Below are 26,082 nucleotides of genomic sequence, written 5' to 3'. Positions count from 1 at the left end.
AGTTCCACTTAATAGCAAATGACCCCTGCTTGTCTACTGTTCACAAAGCACAGAGGCTGCCTTCCACACCACTGGAGTTGGGACATCAGCAGAACAACACCTTGAATTTCATATTCCTAGAGTCTAGGAATAATTCCATGTGGAGAGTCTGTTGTATTAAGCATGAACATAAGTCAGGTACATATGGAAAAATTTTATTAAAAAAACATTCACTCATCATGTTCTCTGCTCCTGCTGCCTGCCCCTCCCCAATGGCATACTAAAATCTCAGCCAAGACATCAAAGTTACGGCTCTGTCAATTCTTCCGCTATACCCATAACTACCCTTACTTTCACAGTGCTACAACTTCAGAGGTTCTATGTAATGCCTCTGTCAGGTTAAAAAAGAGTTTCTTTGATATGGAGAGACATATGACTCAGTTTCAAAACAACAGGACGAGTGAAAGGTTTCTCAATGATTTGAGGGACACATGAAAAGTTATCGAGGCAGATCCACTGAGATTCTGCACATAAGTCCTATGAGACTTCAAGTTTCCTGATGGCTCCTTGGCAGTCTTAGTAAAATTATTGGTTGTGGCCCGTCCAGCTGGCTCCATGTTCCAGAACAGCTGCTGTGATTAGCGAATCAGCAGAGAATATAACTGAAACTGACAAGATTAAAACAGTCCCATTGGCGTTCAGAGCTTCCTGCTCCTATTGTACCAACTTTTACTTCTTAGCTTCTTTTACCGGGTTAAACTTTAAATGAGACTTTAATCAGGCAGGGTCTTTTCTGATTGCCGTAATACACAATGGTGGTGGCAGAGGAGTTTTCAAAACTCTCTCTCAACAATATATTAAATGTCTACCAAGAATAAAGTGTTCCTTCTGAACTTCCAAGAGAAAGGAAAACATCGGACAACATCCTAACGCCTCAGAAAGAAAGAGTTAAGACCGCTGCTTATTTCTACACAGGTTTTACTTCCTCTTGAGAGTCTAATGAGAGCAACAGAATTTAAAATATAAAGTAGGGGAGGACAAGACGGCGGAGGAGTAGGGGGACACGCTCGCCCTCTCCCACAAACACAACAAAAAAAAGCACATCTACAGAATAAATGACTCGCACAGAACAGCAACCAATCGCTGGCAGAGGAACCTAAACTCCAATAATGGCAAGAAGTTCGTGACATTACGGGGCAGAACGGGAGAAAAGAGGAGAGTGAGAGAAGGTGAATCCGAGCGGGACGGGCGCTCCCGAAAGGGAACTGCGGAGGAGAAAGGGATCCCGCACCCTGGAAAGTCACCTACTCGGGGGAAAGATCAAACGAACCGGAGGAATCTCCAGATGCAGAGAAGAGTGTAGCAGTAAGTTGGAGTACGGAAAAGCCAATCAAGAACCGAATGGACCATCTGAACTACGGGCAGAGTCACCAAAAATTGAGACGCCTGGGTGGGGGCTGGGCACCGAGACATCGCCTCTGAAGGTTAGTCCCCGAGAAAGGCCGGGGGACGCCTGGATGGGGGCTGGGCACCAAGATCTCGGCTCCAGAGGTTAGTCTGCCTGGGAGACTAGAAAACAAGGCTGTCCCAGAGGAAGGGAGCAATACTCTAGGGGCGGGGAAGTGGAAAGCCGCATCAGAGGGAACCTGGGAGAAGAGCCTGGTCTGCGCCCGTGCTGGGGAGGGGAGAGAAGAAGGGGTGGGTCCCCATAGAATACCCCCCACGCCACAACAAGCTTACAGGCCTGCTAGCTAGCTGAAAGCTGTGCTTCCCAGTGTATCCCCTCCCCCCACCCCTGCTACCCACTACGCTCTTGCCGAACCTGGGGCTGACTGCCATCCAGGAGGGCTGGCCTCAACAATTGCCTGAAGCCTACCACTGCAGGGGCTGTCCCTGCACAGGCCTGCTTGCCCTTTGGAGGGGCTACACTTTCGCAGAGCAGCACCAAACACCACCAGCCCCCGAGAAAAAGCCTGCAGCCCAGAAAAGCTACAACAAGCCTAGCCAGGCCGTGAATAGATCTGCCTAATTCTCGGACAGTTTTTCTGAGTTGGGATGCCCCGGGGAGGAGCCTCTTGGATTTCCAACGGCTCTGCTACCCGCCCAAGCCCCTAGGGGGTGCCCCACTCCCGCGGAATAGCTGCTCAGCACCACCAGCCCCCTGGAAGAGCCCCTACAGCCCACAAAAGCTGCAACAAACCTCGGCCAGACTGTGAAAAGATCCGCCTACATTTGCAGGCCGTCCTTCTGAGTTGGGCTGCCCTAGGGAAGAGCCTCTTAGGTTCTCAGTGACCCAGATAGCTGCTCCAGCCCCCAGGGGGTTCTGCACTCCTGAGGAACAGCTGCCCAACACCGCCAACCCCCTGCAAGAACCCCACAGCCTAAAAACACCAGAGCAAGCTCTGCATGACCAAATGAAATCTGCTACCATCGTGGTGTGGACCTCCCAGTCCTGTCTGCCCTCAGGAAGTCCTCCTTTGCTTCAAAGAAACACTGTTAGCCCCATCAACACTCCAGAAAAGCCACACTGCCTCAAAAAAGATTGACCAACAACACCAGTCCTCAGGAAATATTCCACGGCAGTGACAAGGCAAACACTGCCCGATAATGGAGAGTACAACTCCCTCAGGAGAAAGAAAACAACAAGCAAGATGAAGAAGCTGAGAAACCACCCCCAGTCAAACCAACAAGAGAACTCACCCAAAACAGTCAACAATGAAACAGATCTCTGCAGTCTGACAGACCTGGAGTTCAAAAGAGAAATAGTGAGAATACTGAAGGAATTAAGAGAAGATATGAACAGTAATGCAGATACCCTCAGAAAGGAACTAGAAAATATAAGGAGGAGCCAAGAAAAACTAGAACACTCATTTGCAGAGATGCAAACTGAACTAAGGGCAGTAAAAACCAGAATGAATAATGCAGAAGAACGAATCAGTGATGTGGAAGATAGAATAATGGAAATCACTCAATCCGGTCAACAGACAGAAAACCGAATCAAAAAACTGGAAAGCAATATAAGAGAGCTATGGGATAATATAAAGCGGGCCAATCTACGCATAATAGGAATTCCAGAAGGAGTAGAAAAGATAAGGGGATGGAAAATATATTTGAAGAAATTATCGCTGGAAACTTCCCAAATCTAAAGGATACTGGGTTCAAGATACAAGAAGCACAGAGGGCCCCAAACAAACTGAACCCAAACAGACCCACACCAAGACACATCATAATAAAAATGGCAAAAGTTAGTGATAAAGAGAGGATCCTAAAGGCAGCAAGAGAAAAGCAGAATGTTACCTACAAGGGAACCCCCATAAGAATATCAGCTGACTTCTCTACCGAAACACTACAGGCCAGGAGGGAATGGCAAGAGATATTTAAAGTGCTAAAAGGAAAAAATATGCAACCTAGAATACTCTATCCAGCAAGAATATCATTTAAAATAGAAGGGGAAATAAAAATTTTTTCCAACAAACAAAAACTTAAAGAATACAGCAACACAAAACCCAGGTTAAAGGAAATATTGAAAGGGCTTCTCTAAACCAAAAAGGAAGGAAAGGGAAGAAAAAAGAAAAGAAAGAAAAGAAAAAAAAAAAGAAGAAGAGGAAGAACTAGGACTGAGGAAACCGCAATCAGAGAGCAGTCACTCAAATAAGCCAGCATACAGATTTAATCATGAACAGGCTTCAAACAAAATAAAATTAAAAATAAAAAAATAAAAAAAGAGTCATCAAAACCATAAAATGTGGGCAAGGGATGTTAGGAAGGAAATAACCCTTTTTGTTTGTTTGTTTGTTTGTATGTTTCTCTTCTTAATTTTAATATAGTAATGAAGTGCTTGAACCTACAGGACCATCAGGCTAAAGCACACAATTATGGGAAGGGGTTAGCATACTTAAAAAACAGGGCAACCACAAGCCAAAACCAAATATTGCATTTGCAAAAAATGAAAAAAAAAAAAAAACTCAAGCAGATGATAACAGGAGACCATCAACCAAAAAAAAAAAAAAAGAAAGAAAGGAAGAATGGAGAACCATAGAATCAACTGGAACACGAAGTTCAAATGGCAATAAATAATCATCTATCAATTATCACCTTAAATGTCAATGGACTGAATGCCCCAATCAAAAGACACAGAGTGGCTGAGTGGATAAAAAGGCAAAAACCTTCAATATGCTGCCTACAAGAAACTCACCTTAGGACAAAAGATACATATAGATTGAAAGTGAAAGGGTGGGGGAAAATATTTCACGCCAATAGACATGACAGAAAAGCAGGAGTCACAATGCTCATATCAGACAAAATAGACTTTAAAACAGAAGACATAAAGAAAGACAAAGAAGGACACTACTTAATGATTAAGGGATCCATCCAAGGAGAGGATGTTACTATCATCTAACATATATGCCCCAAATACAGGAGCACCCAGATACATACAACAAATATTAACAGACATAAAGGGAGATATTGATGAGAATACAATCATAGTAGGAGACCTTAATACCCCCCTCACATCAATGGATAGATCCTCTAGACAGAAAACCAATAAAGCAACAGAGATCCTAAAGGAAACAATAGAAAAGTTAGACTTCATTGATATCTTCAGGACCCTACATCCAAAAAAAGCAGAATACACATTCTTCTCAAATGCTCATGGAACACTCTCAAGAATTGACCACATATTGGGACACAAAGCAAATCTCAATAAATTTAGGAGCATAGAAATTATCTCAAGTCTCTTCTCTGACCACAATGCCATGAAGTTAGAAACCAACCATGGGAAAAGGAAAGAGAAAAAACCTACTGCATGGAGACTAAACAACATGCTACTAAAAAACCAATGGGTCAATGAGGAAATCAAGAAGGAAATTAAAAACTACCTTGAAACAAATGACAATGAAGACACAACCGCTCAAAATCGATGGGATGCTGCGAAAGCAGTGCTCAGAGGGAAATTTATAGCAATACAGGCCTTTCTCAAAAAAGAAGAAAGATCCCAAATTGACAACTTAACCCTCCACCTAAATGAATTAGAAAAAGAAGAACAAAAAAGTCCTAAGGTCAGCAGAAGGAAGGAAATTATAAAGATCAAAGAAGAAATCAATAAAATAGAGACTCAAAAAACAATAGAGAAAATTAATAAAACCAAGAGCTGGTTCTTTGAAAAGGTGAACAAAATTGACAAACCCCTGGCCAGACTCACTCAAAAGAGGAGAGAAAGAACCCAAATAACCAAAATTATAAATGAAAAAGGAGAAATCACAATGGATACAGCAGAGATACAAAAAACCATAAGAGAATACTATGAACAACTATATGGCAACAAGTTTGACAATCTGGAAGAAATGGACAATTTTCTAGAATCTTACAGCCTGCCAAAACTGAATCAAGTAGAAACAGACCAACTGAACAGACCGATCACTAGAAATGAAATTGAAGAGGTCATAAAATCACTCCCTACAAATAAAAGTCCAGGACCAGATGGCTTCACAAGTGAATTCTATCAAACATATAAAAAGGAATTGGTGCCCATCCTCCTTAAACTCTTTCAAAAGGTTGAAGAAGAAGGAATACTCCCAAAGACATTCTATGATGCCACCACCACCCTCATTCCAAAACCAGACAGAGATACCACCAAAAAAGAAAACTATCGCCCAATGTCATGGATGAATATAGATGCAAAAATTCTCAACAAAATCTTAGCCAACCGAATCCAACAACATACCAAAAAAATTATACACCATGGCCAGGTTGGGTTCATCCCAGGTTCACAAGGATGGTTCAACATACGCAAATCAATCAGCATCATACACCACATTAACAAAAAAAAAAGTCAAAAATCATAGGATCATCTCAATAGACGCAGAAAAAGCATTTGACAAAGTCCAACATCCATTCATGATCAAGACCCTCGCCAAAGTGGGTATAGAGGGAATATTCCTGAACATAATCAAAGCCATTTATGAGAAACCCACAGCAAATATGATCCTCAATGGGGAAAAACTGAAAGCCTTCTCACTCCAATCGGGAACAAGACAGGGATGCCCACTCTCACCACTGCTCTTCAACATCGTTTTGGAAGTCCTAGCCACAGCAATTAGACAAACAAAAGAAATAAAAGGCATCCATATAGGAAGAGAAGAGATCAAACTGTCACTGTATGCAGATGACATGATACTATACAGAGAAAACCCGAAGGACTCAACCCCAAAACTCCTTGAACTGATTCATAAATTCAGCAAAGTAGCAGGATATAAGATGAACATTCAGAAGTCAGTTGCATTTCTGTATACCAGCAATGAAATATAGAAAAGGAATACAAAAATATGATACCTTTTAAAGTTGCACCTCACAAAATCAAATACCTCGGAATACACCTGACCAAGGAGGTAAAGGACCTATATGCCGAGAACTATAAAACTTTAATCAAAGAAATCAAAGAAGATGTAAAGAAATGGAAAGATAGTCCATGTTCCTGGAATGGGAAAATCAATATTGTAAAAATGGCCATACTACCCAAAGCAATCTACAGATTCAAGGCAATCCCTATCAGATTACCCATGACATTTTTCACAGAACTAGAACAAACAATCCAAACATTTATATGGAACCACAAAAGACCCAGAATCGCCAAAGCAGTCCTGAGAAACAAAAACCAAGCAGGAGGCATCACTCTCCCAGACTTCAAGAAATACTGCAAAGCCACAGTCATCAAAATAGTGTGGTACTGGTATCAAAACAGACAGACAGACCAATGGAACAGAATAGAGAACCCGGAAAGAAACCCTGACACCTATGGTCAATTAATCTTTGACAAGGGAGGCAAGAACATCAAATGGGAAAAAGACAGTCTATTCAGCAAGCATTGCTGGGAAACCTGGACAGCTGCATGCAAAGCAATGAAACTAGAACACACCCTCACACCATGCACAAAAATACACTCCAAATGGCTGAAAGACTTAAATCTACGACAGGACACCATCCATCTCCTAGAAGAAAACATAGGCAAAACACTCTCTGACATCAACATCATGAATATTTTCTCAGGTCAGTCTCCCAAAGCAATCGAAATTAGAGCAAAAATAAACCCATGGGACCTCATCAAACTGAAAAGCTTTTGCACAGCAAAGGAAACCCAAAAGAAAACAAAAAGACAACTTACAGAATGGGAGAAAATAGTTTCAAATGATGCAACCAACAAGGGCTTCATCTCTAGAATATATAAACAACTTATACAACCCAACAGCAAAAAAGCCAATCAATCAATGGAAAAATGGGCAAAAGACCTGAATAGACATTTCTCCAAAGAAGATATACAGATGGCCAACAAACACATGAAAAAATGCTCAACATCGCTGGTTATAAGAGAAATGCAAATCAAAACTACCATGAGATATCACCTCACAACAGTCAGAATGGCCATCATTAATAAATCCACAGATAACAAGTGCTGGAGGGGGTGTGGAGAAAAGGGAACCCTCCTGCACTGTTGGTGGGAATGTAAACTGGTACAGCCAGCCACTATGGAGAACAGTTTGGAGATAGCTTAGAAATCTATACATAGAACTTCCATATGATCCCACAATCCCACTCTTGGGCATCTATCCGGACAAAACTCTACTTAAAAGAGACACATGCACCCGCATGTTCACTGTAGCACTATTCACAATAGGCAGGACATGGAAACAACCCAAATGTCCATCAACAGAGGATTGGACTGGGAAGATGTGGTATATATACACAATGGACTACTACTCAGCCATAAAAAAGAATGACATAATGCCATTTGCAGCAACATGGATGGAACTAGAGAATCTCATACTGAGTGAAATGAGCCAGAAAGATAAAGACAAATACCATATGAGATCACTTATAACTGGAATCTAATATCCAGCACAAATGAACATCTCCACAGAAAAGAAAATCATGGGCTTGGAGAAGAGACTTGTGGCTGCCTGATGGGAGGGGGAGGGAGTGGGAGGGATCGGGAGCTTGGGCTTATCAGACACAACTTAGAATAGATTTACAAGGAGATCCAGCTGAATAGCATTGAGAACTTTGTCTAGATACTCATGTTGCAAACAGAAGAAAGGGTGGGGGAAAAATGTAATTGTAATGTATACATGTAAGAATAACCTGACCCCCTTGCTGTACAGTGGGAAAATTAAAAAAAAATTATTAAAAAAATATATAAACTACATGTTCGTAAGACTAAAGAGGAAATGGGTGTGCTGGTCAGTGAATTCCACCCAGAGACATCAAGAGACTATGACTTTGCTCTTGCCTCACTTAGGACCAAAGATCATTAGGCACCTACAGAAAGCCTCCAACATGACAAAGAGTGTAGAATAGACAAGGGAAGAAATTAACCCAGAGGAAACAGAGTTCTTGAAAGAGCAAAAGACATGTAAAAATGATTCTTTTTTTTTTTTTTTGTCTTCTCTAGGGCCACACCCTAGAGAAGGGTTCCCAGGCTAGGGGTCTAACTGGAGCTGTAGTCACCAGCCTTCACCAGAGCCAAACAGCATGGGATCCGAGCCACGTTTGCAACCTACACCATAGCTCATGACAACGCCAGATCCGAAACCTCATGGTTCCTAGCGGAATTTGTTAGCCACTGAGCCATGACAGGAACTCCAAAACAATTCTAATTAGGCGTTCCCACTGTGGCTCAGTGGTAACAAACCCAACTGCTATCCATGAGGACACAGGTTCGATCCCTAGCCTTGCTCAATGGGTTAAGGATCCAGCATTGCCATGAGCTGTGGTGTAGGTTGCAGACATGGCTCAGATTCTGCATTGCTGCAGCTCCAATTCGACCCCTTAGCCTGGGAACTTCCATATGCCGTAGGTGCGACCCTAAAAATCAAAAAGAAAAAAACTCCCAGAAAAATACAGAACAATAAAAATAAACCCAGAGGCCACAAGAAATGAAAGTAGGGAGTAAAATACCAATGAAAAGAATCAATCCTGGGAGTCTAAAACTTGACTGAACAGGATCCAGGAAAAAGAAAGAGGACAAAGTAAACAAACAAAACAAAACAATAAGCAAAAGAGAGGTAATTATCAGTGAAATAATACAAAAATAGGAACCTTTATCCTTATTAACAGAGCACACCAAGTACTCAGCACAAGGAAAGACCTACACCAGAGTACATAATCCCCAAATTTCCCAACGTTGGAGATAAAGAAAATAACCTGAGAATTTCCGCAGAGAATGAAGAAAAAAAAATCATATACCAAACATATAATTAGAATGGCATCAGACTTCTCAATAGCAAAACTGAGTTTTAAAAGATAACAGAAGAATGTCTCCAAAACTATAAAAGATGGGGAAAATATAAAAATATAAAGGTGGGGGAAATTCCTGTTTTCCTCACTGCCTTAAATATTAGGGAAGGCACTAAAAACACAGAGAAGCCACAAGGATGTGGGGAGAGGGGGAACCCTAGAGAGGCAGGAGCTTCAAAATGGCCCCTGGCCCCTTGACACTGGAGGGTGTGTGTGTGTGGGTGTGGGTGTGTGTATATGTATATTTCAACTTCTCAAAAATGCCTGCTTCTCCTAGACTTGAGTTGAATTCTTGGGGAATTGGAGGGGGGCACTTTTAAATATTGGGACCAATTTAAATGTTGGGAACAGTGAAACTAGGACTATGACGCAAATAGGAAAAAGCTGAAAGGAGTTAGATTTAATTGCTAATTAGTCTCCATTGAGTGAGAACACTGTAACAGAAAGTTATTACAATCAGGAAATGCTTAGTTCCTGGAACCTAGAAGAACTTCAATAATCTCTGAATGTGTAATCACTCCAGTTGCAACTAGGCTGAGATTTACCTGCTATTATCTATGGAGAGAAAAAAATATTTATGCTTAAAATGACTACAGAAACAACAGAGCAGGAATAACTTTTAACATATTTCTATGATTGATTTTAATATATCTAAATATACCTATTATAATAGGTATAATAACAACTGATTACACCAAAATGTTACCGAAAAGATCCTATTAGTACAGGATAAAGTCACACTAAATTTTTAGAATACTTTCAAAGTAATATTTTCAAATATATTTAACAAAATAACTAAATACTTTTTATTTTTTTGGCTTTTTAGGGCCACACCCGTGACACATGGAGGTTCCCAGGCTAGGGGTTGAATCGGAGCTGCAGTTGCTGGCCTGTGCCACAGCAACACAGGATCCGAGCCACGTCTGCAACCTACACCACAGCTTATGGCAATGCCAGATCCTTAACCCACTGAGCAAGTCCAGGGATCGAACTTGCAACCTCATTGTTACTAGTCAGATTCATTTCTGCTGCACCACAACAGGAACTCCAAGAACTGCTTAAGCAAATGTTTAGAGTTAGGAAATTTTTCAGAGGTAAATTAATTCAATCCTCCCAGTAATAGATCTCATTCTAATTGGCCCTTGCTACTCAAACACAAGAACACACCGCACTCTCCTCATAAAACATGTAAGTGGTCTAGCCAAGGAGAATATTGACACTCAGGTCTTTTGTATCCCTGTTTTTTATTTCAACAGAAGGTCTGCTCTGTAGCTTGTAGAGGAGAGGCAGAGTGATTCAGCATCAGACACCCTGGCTGTGAGATCCCGTTTGATGCTTAAATGGCTCTGTGACCCTGAGCAAGACGCTGCATGTCCCTTGTCTCATCAGTAGTGAAAAAAATGCCTAATTTAATTTCCCTGGAAGTAACTATGAAGAAAAAAGGAAACACCATATTGCCTTTCAGAAGAAGAGACAAATACAAGGCAGACTGAAATGCATGATAAGAAAATCAAGCCTTGAAATCTGTGAGTTTGTTACTATGGTTATCAAAGGGAAACTGTGGGGGGAGGAGGATAAATTAGGATGGGATTATCATATACCCACTGCTATATATGAAATAATAACTAACCAGGACCTACTGTATAGCACAGGGAAATCTATTCAATGTTCTGTAATAATCTACATGGGAAGAAAGAATGGATATGTGTCTATGCATAATGAAATCACTGCTGTACACCTGAAACTAATACAGCATTGTAAGTCAACTCTACTCCAATAAAATTTTTAAAAAAGAAAGTCCAACTTCTCTTTGACCCCAGGCTGCCCATGTGACTGCTTCTCCAGATACAAACAAACCTAATGGTTTCTCACATTTTCTTCCAAAAGTGGTCCAAGCATATGGGTTTGTTTTCACTCAAACAGACCTGCAGGGTAAGCAGTGTGTCCCATCACTTCCACTTAGTCATACAGCCTAGGGCTCTGTCCTTGTTGGCATAGACATAGCTCATTTAATCAGCTGATAAAAACTGATTTAAAAATCAGTTGTGTGTATATTTTAGAGATTAAGCCCTTGTCAGTTGCATCATTTGAAACTATTTTCTTCCATTCTCTAGGTTGTCTTTTTGTAGCAAAAAACCAACAAACCATTTGAAAAACGGGCCAGAGACCTGAATGGACATTTCTCCAAAGAAGATATATAGATGGTCAACAAGCACATGAAAAAAATGCTCAACATCACTGATTATTAGAGAAACACAAATGAAAACTACTATGAGGTACCACCTCATACCCATTCCATTCATACGGTCAGAATGGCCGTCATTAACAAGTCAATAAATAACAAATGCTGGAGAGGGTATGGAGAAAAGGCAACCCTCCTACACTGTTGGTGGGAATATAAATTGGTATAACCACTATGGAAAACAGTATGGAGGTACCTCTGAAAATTAAATACAGAACGACCATATGATCCAGCAATCCCACTCTTGAGCATATGTCTGGATAAAACTTTCCTTGAAAAAAGACACATGCACCCGTATGTTCACTGAAGCACTATTCACAATAGCCAAGACATGGAAACAACCTAAATGTCCGCTGACAAATAAATGGATTAAGAAGATGTGCTATATATATATATCTATATATAGATATATAGATATAGATATACACAATGGAATACTACTCAGCCATAAAAAGAACAAAATAATGCCATTTGCAACAACATGGATGGAACTAGAGACTCTCATACTAAGTGAAATAAGTCAGAAAGAGAAAGACAAATACCATATGATATTATTTATACTTGGAATCTAATATATGGCACAAATGGACCTTTCCACAGAAAAGAAACTCATGGATTTGGAGAAAAGACTTGTGGTTGCCAAGGGGGAGGGGGAGGGAGTGGGATGGACTGGGAATGTGGGGTTAAAAGATGCAAACCATTGCATTTGGAGTGGATAAGCAATGAGATCCTGTTGTAGAGCACAGGGAACTATATCCAGTCACTTGTGATGGAACATGATGGAGGATAATGTGAGAAAAAGAATGTATGTATATATGTGTGACCGGGTCATTCTGCTGTACAATAGAAATTGACAGAACATTATAAATCAACTATAATGGGGAAAAAATCATTAAAAAATAAAATCAATAAAATAAAATCAGTTTTGTGGTATTCCATTGAAGGCTGAGTTACCATTCTTGAAGCAATCCCCATCCACAGACATTTTAGGTTCCTTAGAGTCTTTTTCATTTTCTTTCACACACTGTGGCGCCATAAAGATCTCTGTTTGTATGGCTAACCATCTGTAGCACTGACTTTTAAAAATACACAGGAGTCCTTTGACACCTTTAGTCTTTCTTTTATAGGATTCTGTGTAAGACTGGCATATCTTGAACTCTGGACCAAAATACATTTCATCTTAAATGGATGTATTTGATAAGATCATTTCTGTTAGAACACAGTCCTATAATAAGGGCCTGGTTGCCACGGTTGTATTTCATACAGGAGAAAAGAGTAAAGAATTAAAAAAGAGAAGTGTCATTCAGTTTTCATTATTTTTCAAAACAATGACAACATTTGCAGTGTCTCTCTAGCCTAGGAGGCATTTCACAATGTTTCAATGTCTCTTATCTAACACTTAATAGCATCACAAATGTAGGAACTCTTAGAACTAGAGGGGACCTTAAACTTCTTCCAGTCCAATCACCTTTTCCAAATAGCAAAGACTTTCTTTTTCTTTCTTTCTTTTTTTTTTTTTGTCTTTTTTCCATTTCTTGGGCCGCTCCTGTGGCATATAGAGGTTCCCAGGCTAGGGGATCAATTGGAGCTGTAGCCACCGGCCTACACCAGAGCCACAGCAACAAGGGATCTGAGCCTCCTCTGTGACCTACACCACAGCTTATGGCAATGCCGGATCCTTAACCCACTGAGCAAGGCCAGGGATCAAACCCGCAACCTCACGGTTCCTAGTCGGAGTTGTTAACCACTGAGCCACGACGGTAACTCCAGCAAAGACTTTCTAATACCCTTTGAGTATGTCAAAGGTGATCCTAAGTTGGAGCAAAGAGAAAACACAGCTTACAGCTAAATGTACATAATAGGAAATCATGCCAGAAGCAATCATGAAGTCAGAAACAGAGCATAAGAGCTGATCAAAAGGATCTGAATCCAGGACAAACCTGTAGGCATTGGTACCCTCGTGATCCAGAACTGCATTTGCTGTGAGCACGCCGCTCAGCGTGTCCATCTGGAAGGTCTGTCCTTGGTTGCCAGAGAGGATGGAATACTCCACAAGGCCGTTCGACCCACTGTCCAGATCTACGGCAAAAACCTGTGAGGAAGCAGTCTTCTATTACATAAGGACTGAATCTGCAGAGCGGGCTAAGCTTATTTTTCAGAGAAATGCATTAAGAAAGAACCACATGGTCCAACATTATTTAAAGACAATGATCAACAGAATATCAGGCAATGGCTGCAGCTTAAGAGTAGCTAATGGGTGAGAGGTCTCTTCTGCAGAATCACCAAAGAGATCAGTAGGAGTAGCACATGTTTTGAGCCAAGTTTTAGGCAAGAGGGAAAAAACTTCAAAAACATCTAATTTGCTTGAATAGAAGATTTCCAGTACTGTGTAGGGATTCACACTAACAAGAGGAAAAGGAAGAAACCTCTGCATGCTGAATGGCAGGCTTGCATTTGCTTCTCTCCATTCAATGCACACTCACTTGTATTACATTAGTAAAATGCATTTTTTTTCATTACTAATATGTATTTAAATTGTATACTTAGTCTTCTGACTTCCCCCACTAAATTATACACACGGATAAGGCGAGCTGCTTTCTGTGTCCCTCTAGATTCTCTGCTCAGGTTTTCCACAGTCTCTAGAGAAAGCTGGTGGCCACTGGCTGAGCATGTACCTAATAGAGGAAGGAAAGCGAAATCCAGAATTCCTTCAACCTAGGGGTCTACCCACTGCATCAAATATTGTCTACACCAAGGAAACAATGAGAATGTCAGTCATGGCCTGGAAAAAGGGTTAAGGTATATACATGTGTTTTTCTCTTTTTTGGGGGGGAGCTGCACTCGAGGTATATGGAGGTTCCCAGGAGAGGGATCTAATTGGAGCTACAGCTGCTGGCCTACACCACAGCTCATGGCAATACTGGACCCTTAATCTGATCGAGGCCAAGGATCGAACCTGTAACCTCATGGTTCCTAGTCAGATTTGTTTCCGCAGCACTATGACAGGAACTCCATTGATGGACATCGATTGATAAGAATTCTCTATCTCTTCCTCTCTTTCCCTCTATCTATATCACACACACACACACACACACACACACACACACACACACACAATCTCTGTTACCTGCACGATGTGGTCACTGTAGAACCGGCCCTCAGACACAGCCACTGAGTAGACACTTTGCGCAAAGCGTGGTGAGTTATCATTCACATCTCGGATGGAAACAGCTACTCTGCTGTAGGCTCTCTGTCCCCTACTTTCAGCAAAACGATGAGCTGCACTTCATTTCTTACTTCAAAATCAAGAAACTTGGGTTCTTTTACAGTGAGTTCTCCTATTTTTATTTCCAAAGAGAATGAAAAAAAAGAAAAGAAAAGAAAATGATTTTAGGAATTCCCATCATGGCTCAGCAGTAATGAACCCAACTAGTATCCATGAGGAGGCAGGTTTGATCCCTGCCCTAGCTCAGTGGGTCAAGGATCCGGCATTGCCATGAGCTGTGGTATAGGGTGCAGATGCGGCTCGGATCCCTAGTTGCTGTGGCTGTGGTGCAAGCTGGAAGCTGAAGCTCCCATTCAATCCCTAGCCTGGGAACCTCCATATGCCAAGGGTGAGGCTTTAAAAAACAAACAGCAAAAGAAGAAAATGATTTCATTTAAGAAGCCCCAGTCCCCTTTGACTTGAATGCTCACTGTCCTTCAATGCCTCCCACTGCCCCCCCTTCCCTCGTTTCGGGGATCAGCGCAAACAAAGGCAAGTATTTACAGGGTTCAAAAATGTAGGACAGAAGAGCATCACGAAACAGCTGAAATCTGGGTGCTCTCTTAAATCATCCTCTGTCTCCATATTTAGTCCATTTCCCAGTCTGCAAAGTCTGCCTTTCAAACATCTCTAGAATCCACCATCCCAGCTTTCCCCCTGCATTAGCTGATTTCTTAGCAGATTTCTCTGCTCATCCAGTTCCCATTCTGAATTCAATAACAACAACAAGACACTGTGACTGTCCCGGGTAAAACCATTCAATGGCTTCCACCTATGAGGAAGCTCAGTGTTTTCAGCCTCCATGGGGCCACGTGCTCAGGTCTCTCCCACCTGGGAGGTCTCATCTCTCTCTTTCTCCCCAGCTGCGACACATACACAGGTTCTGCTCCTCCACCGCTCATGTCAGAGTTTTCATGTGGGCTTCTCCATTCACCTGGAATGGTCCCCAGGGCACTCCTGTGCCTCCTTGGGGATCTTTCCAGACCCCTCAGCCCTGCAACCATCACCTCCCAGAGATGCTCCCAAAGCACCTGCGTGGCCTTCGCTCACCCCTCTTGGTTTAGGAGATCCGTAAGATAAGGACGGGGACACCACGTCGTACACCACCATCTCCCCCCAAACCTAGCTCAGGGTCCAGTGCAGGGAGACCCCAAGAATATGTGCTATGCCCTTAGGGAAGCAGCAGAATCAGTGAGCACAACTGGCCACTGGAGGTTACACCCTGTACATGTTCTCCGCAGGAGGAAGAATAGTCCTCCCCCGACAGAATTTCCTTCTCTAGTTTCTACTCAGCTTTAGTTCCTCCCCTTTACAATTAAATTTCTTACTGAGTTGCTTGTTATTAACATCCTACTTCCATCATTTCCCTAGTTCTTACTGTCAGAAATTCCATCGACTCGAGTTTGCAGAATGGGCACTAGAGAAACCGGAAACCAAGCAGAAATTCTGGCCACTTAGGGCAATTATGTGGCTCCCCCACTACTAAGTCTATTTATTTTAACTTTTTAAAAATATAATTTCATTGGAGTATAGCTGATTTACAATGCGGTATCAGTTTCAGGTGTGCAGCAAAGTGAACCAGTCATACATAGAAATATATTTTCCCATATAGGTGACAACAAACAGCTGAGTAGATTTTCCTGTGCTGGACAGTAGATTCTCGTTCCTACTGAGACTCCGCTCAAGAGAACCTGAATAGTAATACTCTTATAGTATTATTACTATAGTAATAGTATACAGTAATACTATTCAGGTCTCAGCTTCTGGAAAACGGGGATGGAAAGCATGGCTTCACAGAGATTCTGTGAGATAAATACCGTGTAAGTTAAGAATGTTTTTCTGCATCAACGTGATAGAGTCCTGTATTCTCACCATGTCTCTTACCCCATCTGTCCTCAGCTATAGATTTAATAACTCATCTAAGCCTTGAATTTAGGAAGACAACTTCATAGCTATGGACTGTTAGAAATTTGATCTTCTGATGAAAGAACCTATACATTTTCTGGAAAGATGGCCTGGACGCCACAGTTCTGATGAACCCGTTTCCCTAAATAACTAGTGGAGGCCAAGGAAACTTTAGGCTATCATGTACCAACCTGGGGGCTAATAGAAGCTGTAGTTTCTAATATTCTAACATTAGCATTGAGTATTTGGGGAGATTCTATTGCTTCTAATTCCATTCTTAAGAAAAAAAAATTGTATTCTATATGAAAAACTCACTCTACTACCAAATTTAAAACTTCATAATTCACTTTCATTATGGTCATCAGATTTAGTTATCAATTCAGGAAACCAAATCGCTTCAACACACCGCAGGCTGATGTTGCCTAATCCCTTGACAGAGAAGGGAGGGCAGATTTAAGCATTGGCAGCCAGAGAATCGTTAAGGTACATTTTGAAGAGCTGGTCATGAGAGAGAATGGTTTTCAGAAATCTCTGTGGGACAAGGGCTGAGCTGATGCCCCCAAATGACAGAGGAGCCCCAGTTGGAAGTGGGTCCCCAGCTCTCATCTAGAGCTCTGTCTCCACCAAACAGGCCCTTCATCATGTTCTGTTACTATTAGGAAAGGAAAAATAAAATCAAAACGCCACATTAAGTTGCCAGTGTCACTTAGTGGAAAGCGTGCCAATTACAATGCAGATCAAAGTAGATTTTTTAATAAAAGGCTTGTGTTTAGGCTTTGATAATTGGAATTTTGCACTTGGAAGGGATCTGCACTTCTAATGCTTTCCTTGCTTGGTTTTTATTTTTGGCATAATAATTGGCATATGCTGTGAAAGTTGTGCAAGTAGAAAGGACAATAACCAGTGTGTGAGATGATTTGAGGCTGGCACATTCTGTCATGGAGGGTGCTTGTATATTTTTCTCAGAGAGTCTGAGGATTTACTGTCACCCGTGAGATGAAAGGAGCACTGGGCTCCTGTCTAACCTTATGGGCAGAGGTCCATGCTGTCCTTAGAGTAAGAGGCTCACAAATACCAACTTTTCGCTCATTTATATGTTAGTTATGTAATAACTTGAGAAGAAAACCAGTAATATGTTCCTTCTGATATATGGACACATATAGTTTTGTCCAAGCTACAAAATACACATCAAAAGGAGGTGAAAAGGGAGTTCCTGTTGTGGCTCAGTATCCACAAAACTGACTAGTATCCATGAGGACAAGGGTTCAATCCCTGGCCTCACTCAGTGGGTTAAGAATCTATTGTTGCCGTGAGCTATGGTGTAGGCTGCAGACATGGCTTGAATCCTGCTTTGCTGTGGCTGTGGTGTAGACTGGCAGCTATGGCTCCTGTTCAACCCCTAGCCTGGGAACTTCCATATGCTGAATAGTTAAAGTATAGCCCTAAAAAAAAAAAAAAGAAAAAAATTTAGAGTGCAGCCCTAAAAAAAAAAAGAAAGAAAAAAAAAAGAGAGATGAAAAGATTCTTCAAATACTAAATGCTTGACAGTATAATGGGATTACTTCAGGCAATTATGAACTGTGCACATGCCCTGCATACACCCAAAGCAGAATGTGATCAATATTTACGTTATCCAAAAGCTTTTAAAACGCCCTCCTCTAAAGCACGATCCCTGAAACACTGAAAGTTTGATCTTTTTGTTTTATGTCACTCTACCAACTAAAGGAATGAATTCCTACCATCTGTTCTTTACATACGCGATGTTCATCAAACTCCAGAATTCCTTCTGGTTTCAACAGTGGGCAGTAGATGTTTTTCAGGTCAAGTGACACGAAGTTTGCATGCAAAGCTCTGGTCTGACTATGGCCCAGAGGCCAAACTCTGCGCAACTGGACAGGAAACACCGTTCTCATCAGAGGCTCATCTAACCCTAACTTATTAAACCAATAGCCAAATAAAATGATTTCCTCACATTTTTATTCTGAATAAAATAAATTGACCATAGCATTAGAGATCAACTTTACTGATTTATCATACATACCAGGTTTCTATTTTAACTTGCCTAGTTGTGTATATATATGTGTGTGTGTGTGTGTGTACAGTTGATTTACAGTGTTGTGTCAATTTCTGCTGTACAGCAAGTGACCCAGTCATACATTTATATACCTTACTCTTCTCATATCATTGCCCATCGTATTCTGTACCAAGAGATGGCACACTGTTCCCTGTGCTGTACAGAAGGACCCCATTCCCCATCCATTCTAAATGGATGTAGTATTTTTAAATACATACATTGACAATACTGATATTAGATGCTTAAGACACAAGTTTAATGATTATATGACAAACATGGCCCTCTGAAAGAGGAATTTAATATCATAATTAAAGATTGTTAAAAATGTTCCTTGACAGCACTATAGTATACTAGAATGCTCCTCATGATAAAAACAACTAAAGTACTTGAAAATTAAAATGCTTAAATTAAAGTGTGTGTGTGTGTGTGTTTGTGTTGAAATGCATTATTGAGTTGGTACACTAGTAAGGAATCCTCAGAGGACAAAAAATAAATAAAAGCAGTAATCCAGGGAGATGAGCAAAAACTAAAAGCTTGCTTTTGTTCCAAGGGCTTCTAACATAACATCCATCCTTGAGATTCACTTCTGATAGCTTAACAGGGTGTGGAAAACAAGGGAAGAAGCTTGAACCCGCAACAGGTTCAACAGGAAACTAGAACAAAGCTGTAAACCTAAAGGGCTACTGATGCTCCAAATAAGTGGTCCAGATTTAAAAAACAAAAACAAATTAAAAATGGATGCACAGAAACTTGCTTTTCTTGACCTTGATGTTGGTTAGAAGGGAGAAAAAAGTCTCTGCTGAGAATTCATCAGCTTAAGCCTAAACTTATGGTAGGCATACTGTTATAGATATAATTTTTCATAAGTTATCAAAAATTAAGGTTAGTCTTTGCTTGATGAGTGTCTAAAGTGATCTGTAGAACTGTAAAATTCCTTTCTTAGGGGCTCAAATTCAACCCAGGCATTGAAGAATCCTCAAATAAAAAGTTTCAAGGACAATGAGTAACTTATAGTTAACATGCACAAAGATCACAGAAGCAAGGCACCATGAATGACAGCCAGTCAATCCACAGAGAGCAGAATAAATCTTCAAAGACTTAAGATGCAGAAATTATTGGACACAGAATATGTAATTATATATATATATTTAAATATATAAAAAAGAAGATTGGAAATATGAGCAAGGAACAAGAAATTACTTTTTTTTAAAGACAAAGAATTGAAAAAGAACCCAAGAGAACCTTTAAAAGTGAAAATGTAGTTCATTAAGCAGAAAAGAAGCACATAGAGATGAAAAATATGAAAAAAAGAGATGTAGGAGAGAGTGATATGGCCCAATATTTGTCTAAGTGGAGTTCCAAAGAAAGATACAAATAAATGGAATTTAGATCAACAGCTGACTTCTTAATGCAACAACTGGACAGAAGACAGTAGGGTAATATCTTAAACATAAGAGAAAACAACTGTCAACCTAGCATTCTAAGCCCAGCAAAATTATTTCTCAAAAATAAGAAATAAATGAAGAGATTTATTTTATTTTATTTTATTTTTTGCTTTTAGGGCCATGCCTGCAGCATATGGAGGTTCCTAGGCTAGGGGTCAAATCAGAGCTGCAGCTGCCAGGCTACACCACAGCCACAGCATCATCAGATCCAAGCCTCATCTGTGACCTACACCACAGCTCATGACAACACCAGATCAACCCACTGAGCAAGGCCAGGGATCGAACCTGTATCCTCATGGATGCTCGTCAGATTTGTTTCCACTGAGCCACAATAGGAACAGAAAAAGCATAAAATATTTAGACTAATATTTCTATAGCACAACATATGCCATAGAAAAAAAATCTTCTTAAAAATATTCAGGAAAAAGATGCTATGATTTTTCTATATTATTCCTGGATTAGAATAAAATCCTGTAAAGATAAACATTTGCCCCAAACTGATATTTAGAAATACTATTCCCATAAAAATTTAACATTTAACATTTAAAAGGAGAATGTTTTGGAGTGCCCACTGAGGTGCAGTGGGTTTAGGATCTGGCCTGGCAGGGGCCATAGGGCAGGTCACAGCTTCGGCTTGGATTCAATCCCTGGCCAGGGAACTTCCATATGCTTCAGGTGCAGCTAAAAAATAAAAAATAAAAAAAATAAAAGGAGGGCAATTTGACCTGATGGTAAGTTACTTAATTTCTAGATTGGAGCTATATGACAATTTTGTTGTTGCTGTTGTTAATTAGGGTGAGGTTTCACCCGAAATCAAAGGTGCATGCCATGATAATGTGTGTTACATGCTTGAAGGTGTGAACAGCTGTGTAGCACCCCAAATTCATGAATAAATCTCTTTTCCATGGGAAAACAATCCCCAAAGTGTGTGTGTGTGTGTGTGTGTGTGTAAAACTTAACAAATGAACACAATGCTTTATGTAGAGCAAATGGCCAAAGCACAGCTAAAATACTCATGAGGAAGAACATGAGGATGGGGGTAAATACTGTAGGGGTGCTTCTTCCCTGGATGAAAACTCATAAAGACAATAGCATTAGGACAGTGTTGGGTTGGTGAGATGAATGGAGAAGAGTCTCGAGCCCAGTAGTCATGGAAGTGTGACATATGACCATAGCAGTACTGCAGATCAACAGGGGAAGGTTACTGTCATTGGAATAACTGGCTGTCCTGGCTGGAAAGGAAAGGAAAGAAAAGAGAAGGGAAGGAAGGGAAGAGAGGGGGAAAAAAGAAAAGCTATCCCTAACTCTTGTAAAACACAAAAATCAATTCTAGATGCACTAAAGATGGAAATGTGAAACACAGGAAGACTATAAAAATTTTAAGGGAGTTCCCATTGTGGCACAATGGTTAACGAATCTGACCAGGAACCATGAGGTTGTGGGTTTGATCCCTGGCCTTGCTCGGTGGGTTAAGGATCTAGTGTTGCCGTGAGCTGTGGTGTAGGTTGCAGACGTGGCTCGGAGTGGCTCGGATCCCGAGCTGCTGTGGCTCTGGCATAGGCTGGTGGCTACTGAGCCAATTAGACCCCTAGCCTGGGAACCTCCATATGCTGAGGGTGTGGTCCTAGAAAAGGCGAAAAGACAAAAAAAAAAAAAATTAAAAAGACAACATAAGCATATCTTCATGATCTTAGGGTAGGAAAGAATTTCTTACACAACATACAAAAAGACACATTGTTGAATGAAAGATTCATTCAAATACTGCAATCAAACATGGCATTAAGAGAAAGACACATCACAAATTACAAAAAAAAAAAATCATTGTAACAACAACCAAAAGATGAATAGGAATAAAACATATTAAGAGTTCTTATATTTCAAGGAGACACAACTACCTAGTAGAAAAATAGGCAGGAGATATCCATATGCATTTCACATAGAAGAAAACAGAAATGGTTCATAAACTATGAAAAATGAGTAATAAGGGAAACATGAGTCACCACCACAGTGTGTTACCATTTCACACTCACCAGACTGGCAATAGCAAATAGGCCATGAACTGCTGTGATAGCTCTTATTCGAGGCTGGTGGAATGTAAAGCCAGATGGACCACTTCATACCACAGTCTGGCACCATCTGTAAAGATGGATGTAGGTATCCTAGGATGTACATGCCTATACTCTAGAGCCTCGAGAATCCTTACCCAGGAGCTAGAAGATACATGTATTATATCCCAGACAGGAAAACCTCACTTTCCATCAGAGTGGAATGGATCAATAAGTTGTGATGTAGACTTACAACAACATACCATAAAGCAATGAAAACACACACATCCAGGGAATTCCTCTTGTGGCTCAGCAGTAAGGAACCCAACTAGTACTCATGAGGAGGCAGGTTCAATCCCTGGCCTCACTCAGTGGGTTAAGGATTGGTGTTGCCATGAGCTGTGGTGTAGGCTGGCAACTGTAGCTCCTATTCGATACCTAGCCTGGGAACCTTCACATGCCATGGATGCAGCCTTAAAAAGACAAAAAGGAAACAAAAGAAAAGAAAAAAGAAAATATACAGATTCACATGGATGATTCTAACTTTGAATTTAAAAAATCTAATTTCAGGAGTTCCCATCATGGATCAGTGGAAACGAATCTAATATCCATGAGGACTCAGATTTGACCCCTGGCTTTGCTCAGTGAGTTAAGGATCTGGTATTGCCATGAGCTGTGGTGTCGAGCTCAACACAGCTTGGATCTGGAGTGGCTGTGGCTGTGGCTATGGTGTAGGCCAGCAGCTGCAGCTCTGGTTCGACCCCTAGCCTGAGAACCTCCACATGCTACAGGTGTGGCCCTAAAAAAAAAAGACAAAAAAAACCAAAACCTAATATCAGTAGAATACAGAGTATGAATCCATTTATATAAATTCAAAAATATGCAAAATCAAATAGTTTTATTGGGTAGGAGTGCATTTACTATAAGTCACAAGAGAATGATTTTCCCTGAATCTGGGTATTAATCAGCCTGGAGCAGTTGAAAAGACACAATCAGAAAAGGTCCCAGAAGGAACACTGGTGACGATGATTGAGTTCTATTTGTTTCCCATGAGAGCAGATACGTATCATCCTTCGCTATTCTTCTTTAATGTGTTCATAATGGCTTAGGCGCTGTACATCACGCTAAAAAATGTGGAGCAAAAGCATCGAGTCTTGGAAGAGTCTATTCAACACAATTTTATTATGACGTGTAAGTCATACTAAAAAATGCATTATTTGGCTTGTTGGATGCAGACATGGTGAGAAAATTATAATGAATACAAAGGCAGTGATCAATACTAAATTCAGATTTCTGCTTTGCCGGTCACCTCGGGGGTGAAAGAGAGACATGAGAGGGAAAGGACATACAGGGGCTTCCTGAGGTTCTCGTGATGTCTCATCTCTGGAGATGGGCAGCAAAGACATGGGGTTTTACTTTACTATTATTCATTAAACAGTTTTATATATTGTCACATATTATCTTGCAGCTATTTGACAATAAAATTCTGAAATACATTTCAACTTAAATAAATAATTACTTGGGAGTTCCTGTGGTGGCTCAGCAGAAACGAATCTGACTAGCATTTATAGGGATGCAGGTTTGATCCCTGGCCTCACTCAGTGGGTTAAGGATCCAGCGTTTCCCTGAGCTGTGGCGTAGGTCACAGATGCAGCTCAGATCTGGCATTGCTGTGGCTGTGGCATAGGCTGGCAGCTGTAGCTCCGATTCAACCCCTAGCCTGGGAACCTCCATATGCCTTGAGTATGGCCCTAAAAAGACAAAAGGACAAAAAAAAAACTTAAAAAATAAATAATTACTTAAAATAAGGAGTTTTCTGGAGAGGACCTCTTCAAACCAAACACAGGCATATTTTATCTGCACTCTAATGAGAGACTAGAAAAAATAAGGCCTGTCCTGGGTCATGTTAGGAGCGAGGACTTGAGTGACCTGGGAAAATGTCCAAATGCTGATATTCTCCTTCTTAAACATTCCAGTCTCAGCTCCTTTCCCAGAACCCTCAGACATGGGGACTCTTAGAAACTTAAGGCTTGGTGATATTTGCCAGTGGCCGTCTAGCCAACAGGCTTCCTGCAGCATCCTTTAACTAATGACGGGGATGATGAGAGGAAGACTTCTAGCAGCTTACTTCAGAGAGGTTGCTAAGCAAAGGCTGCCTGGACCAAAAAGTCATAATACTACCCCGGACAAGAAGGCATTTGCTTAGGAAATGACCCCCGCTTGATTCTTCCACATGCACATAGAGCAGATGAAATAGGCAGTCGTATGGCAACACAGAAATTATTAAAAACATTCTCCTTGAGGTTTGACATGGAGCAGTAGATTCACATCTACTACATAGTTGTTAGTCAAAAAGAGTATGTTTCAAATGATCAATTGGTATTCATTTAAAGTACAATAATGGTCTTATTAAAGCTAAATGTAATACATGCTGAATTTGGAAGTAATTTCTCTACCACCACATAGAAACCTTCCCAGCTGTCCTTTTTTGTTGCATTGTTGACATTCAGTGGCGAAGTAAAAGAATCGCCGCTGAAAATTTCCTAAGGCTAGACACATGTGCTTATTTTCAATTCAAACCCATTCTCACTGATCTCCCAAACGCATCTCCAATTCTTCCAAATGTGCAAGTAAATTGTAAGTGGAAGCCGATTTATCATCACACAACAGGTAGGGTAGGACATACACTGTTTAATTTGGAAATGTGCAGAACAGAATTTGTAGCACATACCAAATAGTTCTTGATTTCCCATCAGCTACCATAAAAAAAAACCCTTCTTAATCAAAGAGAAAACAAAGGGAATTCTGAGATCATGAGCTGATGATGAAAGAAAGTACTGGATTGATAGCTGCCGCAGAATGGACTGAGCAGCTGGTAGTTAAAACAAAAAGAAAGAACCTGGGTCACCTGATTTGATTTATCTGATGCCTTTGCACTGAAAGAATCTTACAGCACTTTTGAAGAATTTGGAGCAATAGGGATATACAAATTAAACACATAGTAAAACAAGTGATTAATTCCAGATAAAAAGCATAGCACAGACAGCAATTATATTCATAGGATTTAGTATTTCACTCAAATATAAACAAATGGACATACTCATAATCATGTAAAAACTGAATAATATTTTAAGTAAGTTATAATAAAACTACTTAAAATAATGAAAAAACCCTCTTTCTTGTTTACCTTTTAAATTATTTACCTCAGACGATTTCTACCTTTCAAAATGTGAGTTTTCTTTGCACATGTCTTAGTAGTAATATGAAGTGGAGCAGACAATGAAGCACTTACGGGGTAGAAAAGGATTACCTGAGTTAGAGCCCAGGGAAAAAACTCCATCTTCATTTCCACTAAAAATTGAATATTTAATGCTGTCCTGAATTGACTCTGGAGCAAAAAGCTTTTATTGTCACAATAGAAGTGCCTGTGAAAATTAAGTTAAAAAAAGAATTTTAGGAAAAGAAAATTCAGAGACAAACAAGAGCAAACACTGGGTGGTTATTATTTGCCTACTATGATTTCTCCTTGCTCATTCAGCCAATGATTATTGATTGAGGGTCTTCCATAAGCCAGATCTCTACGAGGACATAGTGACAAACAAGATGGACAAAATCTCTGTCTTTTTGTTGGTTATTAACAGGTGGGAGGAGAGGAACAATAATACATCATCAGAGAAGTACACAGTTCCCGTTGTGGCACAGTGGTAACAAACCCAACTAGTATCCATGAAGATGCAGGTTTGATCCCTGGCCTCACTCAGCGGGTTAAGGATCCGGCATTGTCATGAGCTGTGGTGTAGGTCACAGACATGGCTCAGTTCCTTCACTCCTGTGGC

The 26,082-nt window shown here is 40.6% G+C and overlaps 1 protein-coding gene across 1 annotated transcript in view; it reads right to left on the bottom strand.

The window, feature by feature from the left end:
* DCHS2 (dachsous cadherin-related 2) overlaps nucleotides 1-26,082 on the bottom strand; it is a 275,809-nt gene that overhangs the window by 12,927 nt on the left and 236,800 nt on the right. Inside the window, 5 exon segments of the mRNA XM_047799487.1 lie at nucleotides 13,453-13,604; nucleotides 14,640-14,782; nucleotides 14,785-14,850; nucleotides 25,557-25,644; nucleotides 25,646-25,671. Coding sequence (XP_047655443.1) covers nucleotides 13,453-13,604; nucleotides 14,640-14,782; nucleotides 14,785-14,850; nucleotides 25,557-25,644; nucleotides 25,646-25,671 — 475 coding nt within the window.

This window comes from Phacochoerus africanus, chromosome 10 (assembly GCF_016906955.1).
Source record: "Phacochoerus africanus isolate WHEZ1 chromosome 10, ROS_Pafr_v1, whole genome shotgun sequence".
Classification (NCBI taxonomy): domain Eukaryota; kingdom Metazoa; phylum Chordata; class Mammalia; order Artiodactyla; family Suidae; genus Phacochoerus; species Phacochoerus africanus.
The sequence above is the reverse complement of the archived record's forward strand: the minus strand, read 5'-3'. Positions and strand labels throughout refer to the sequence as shown.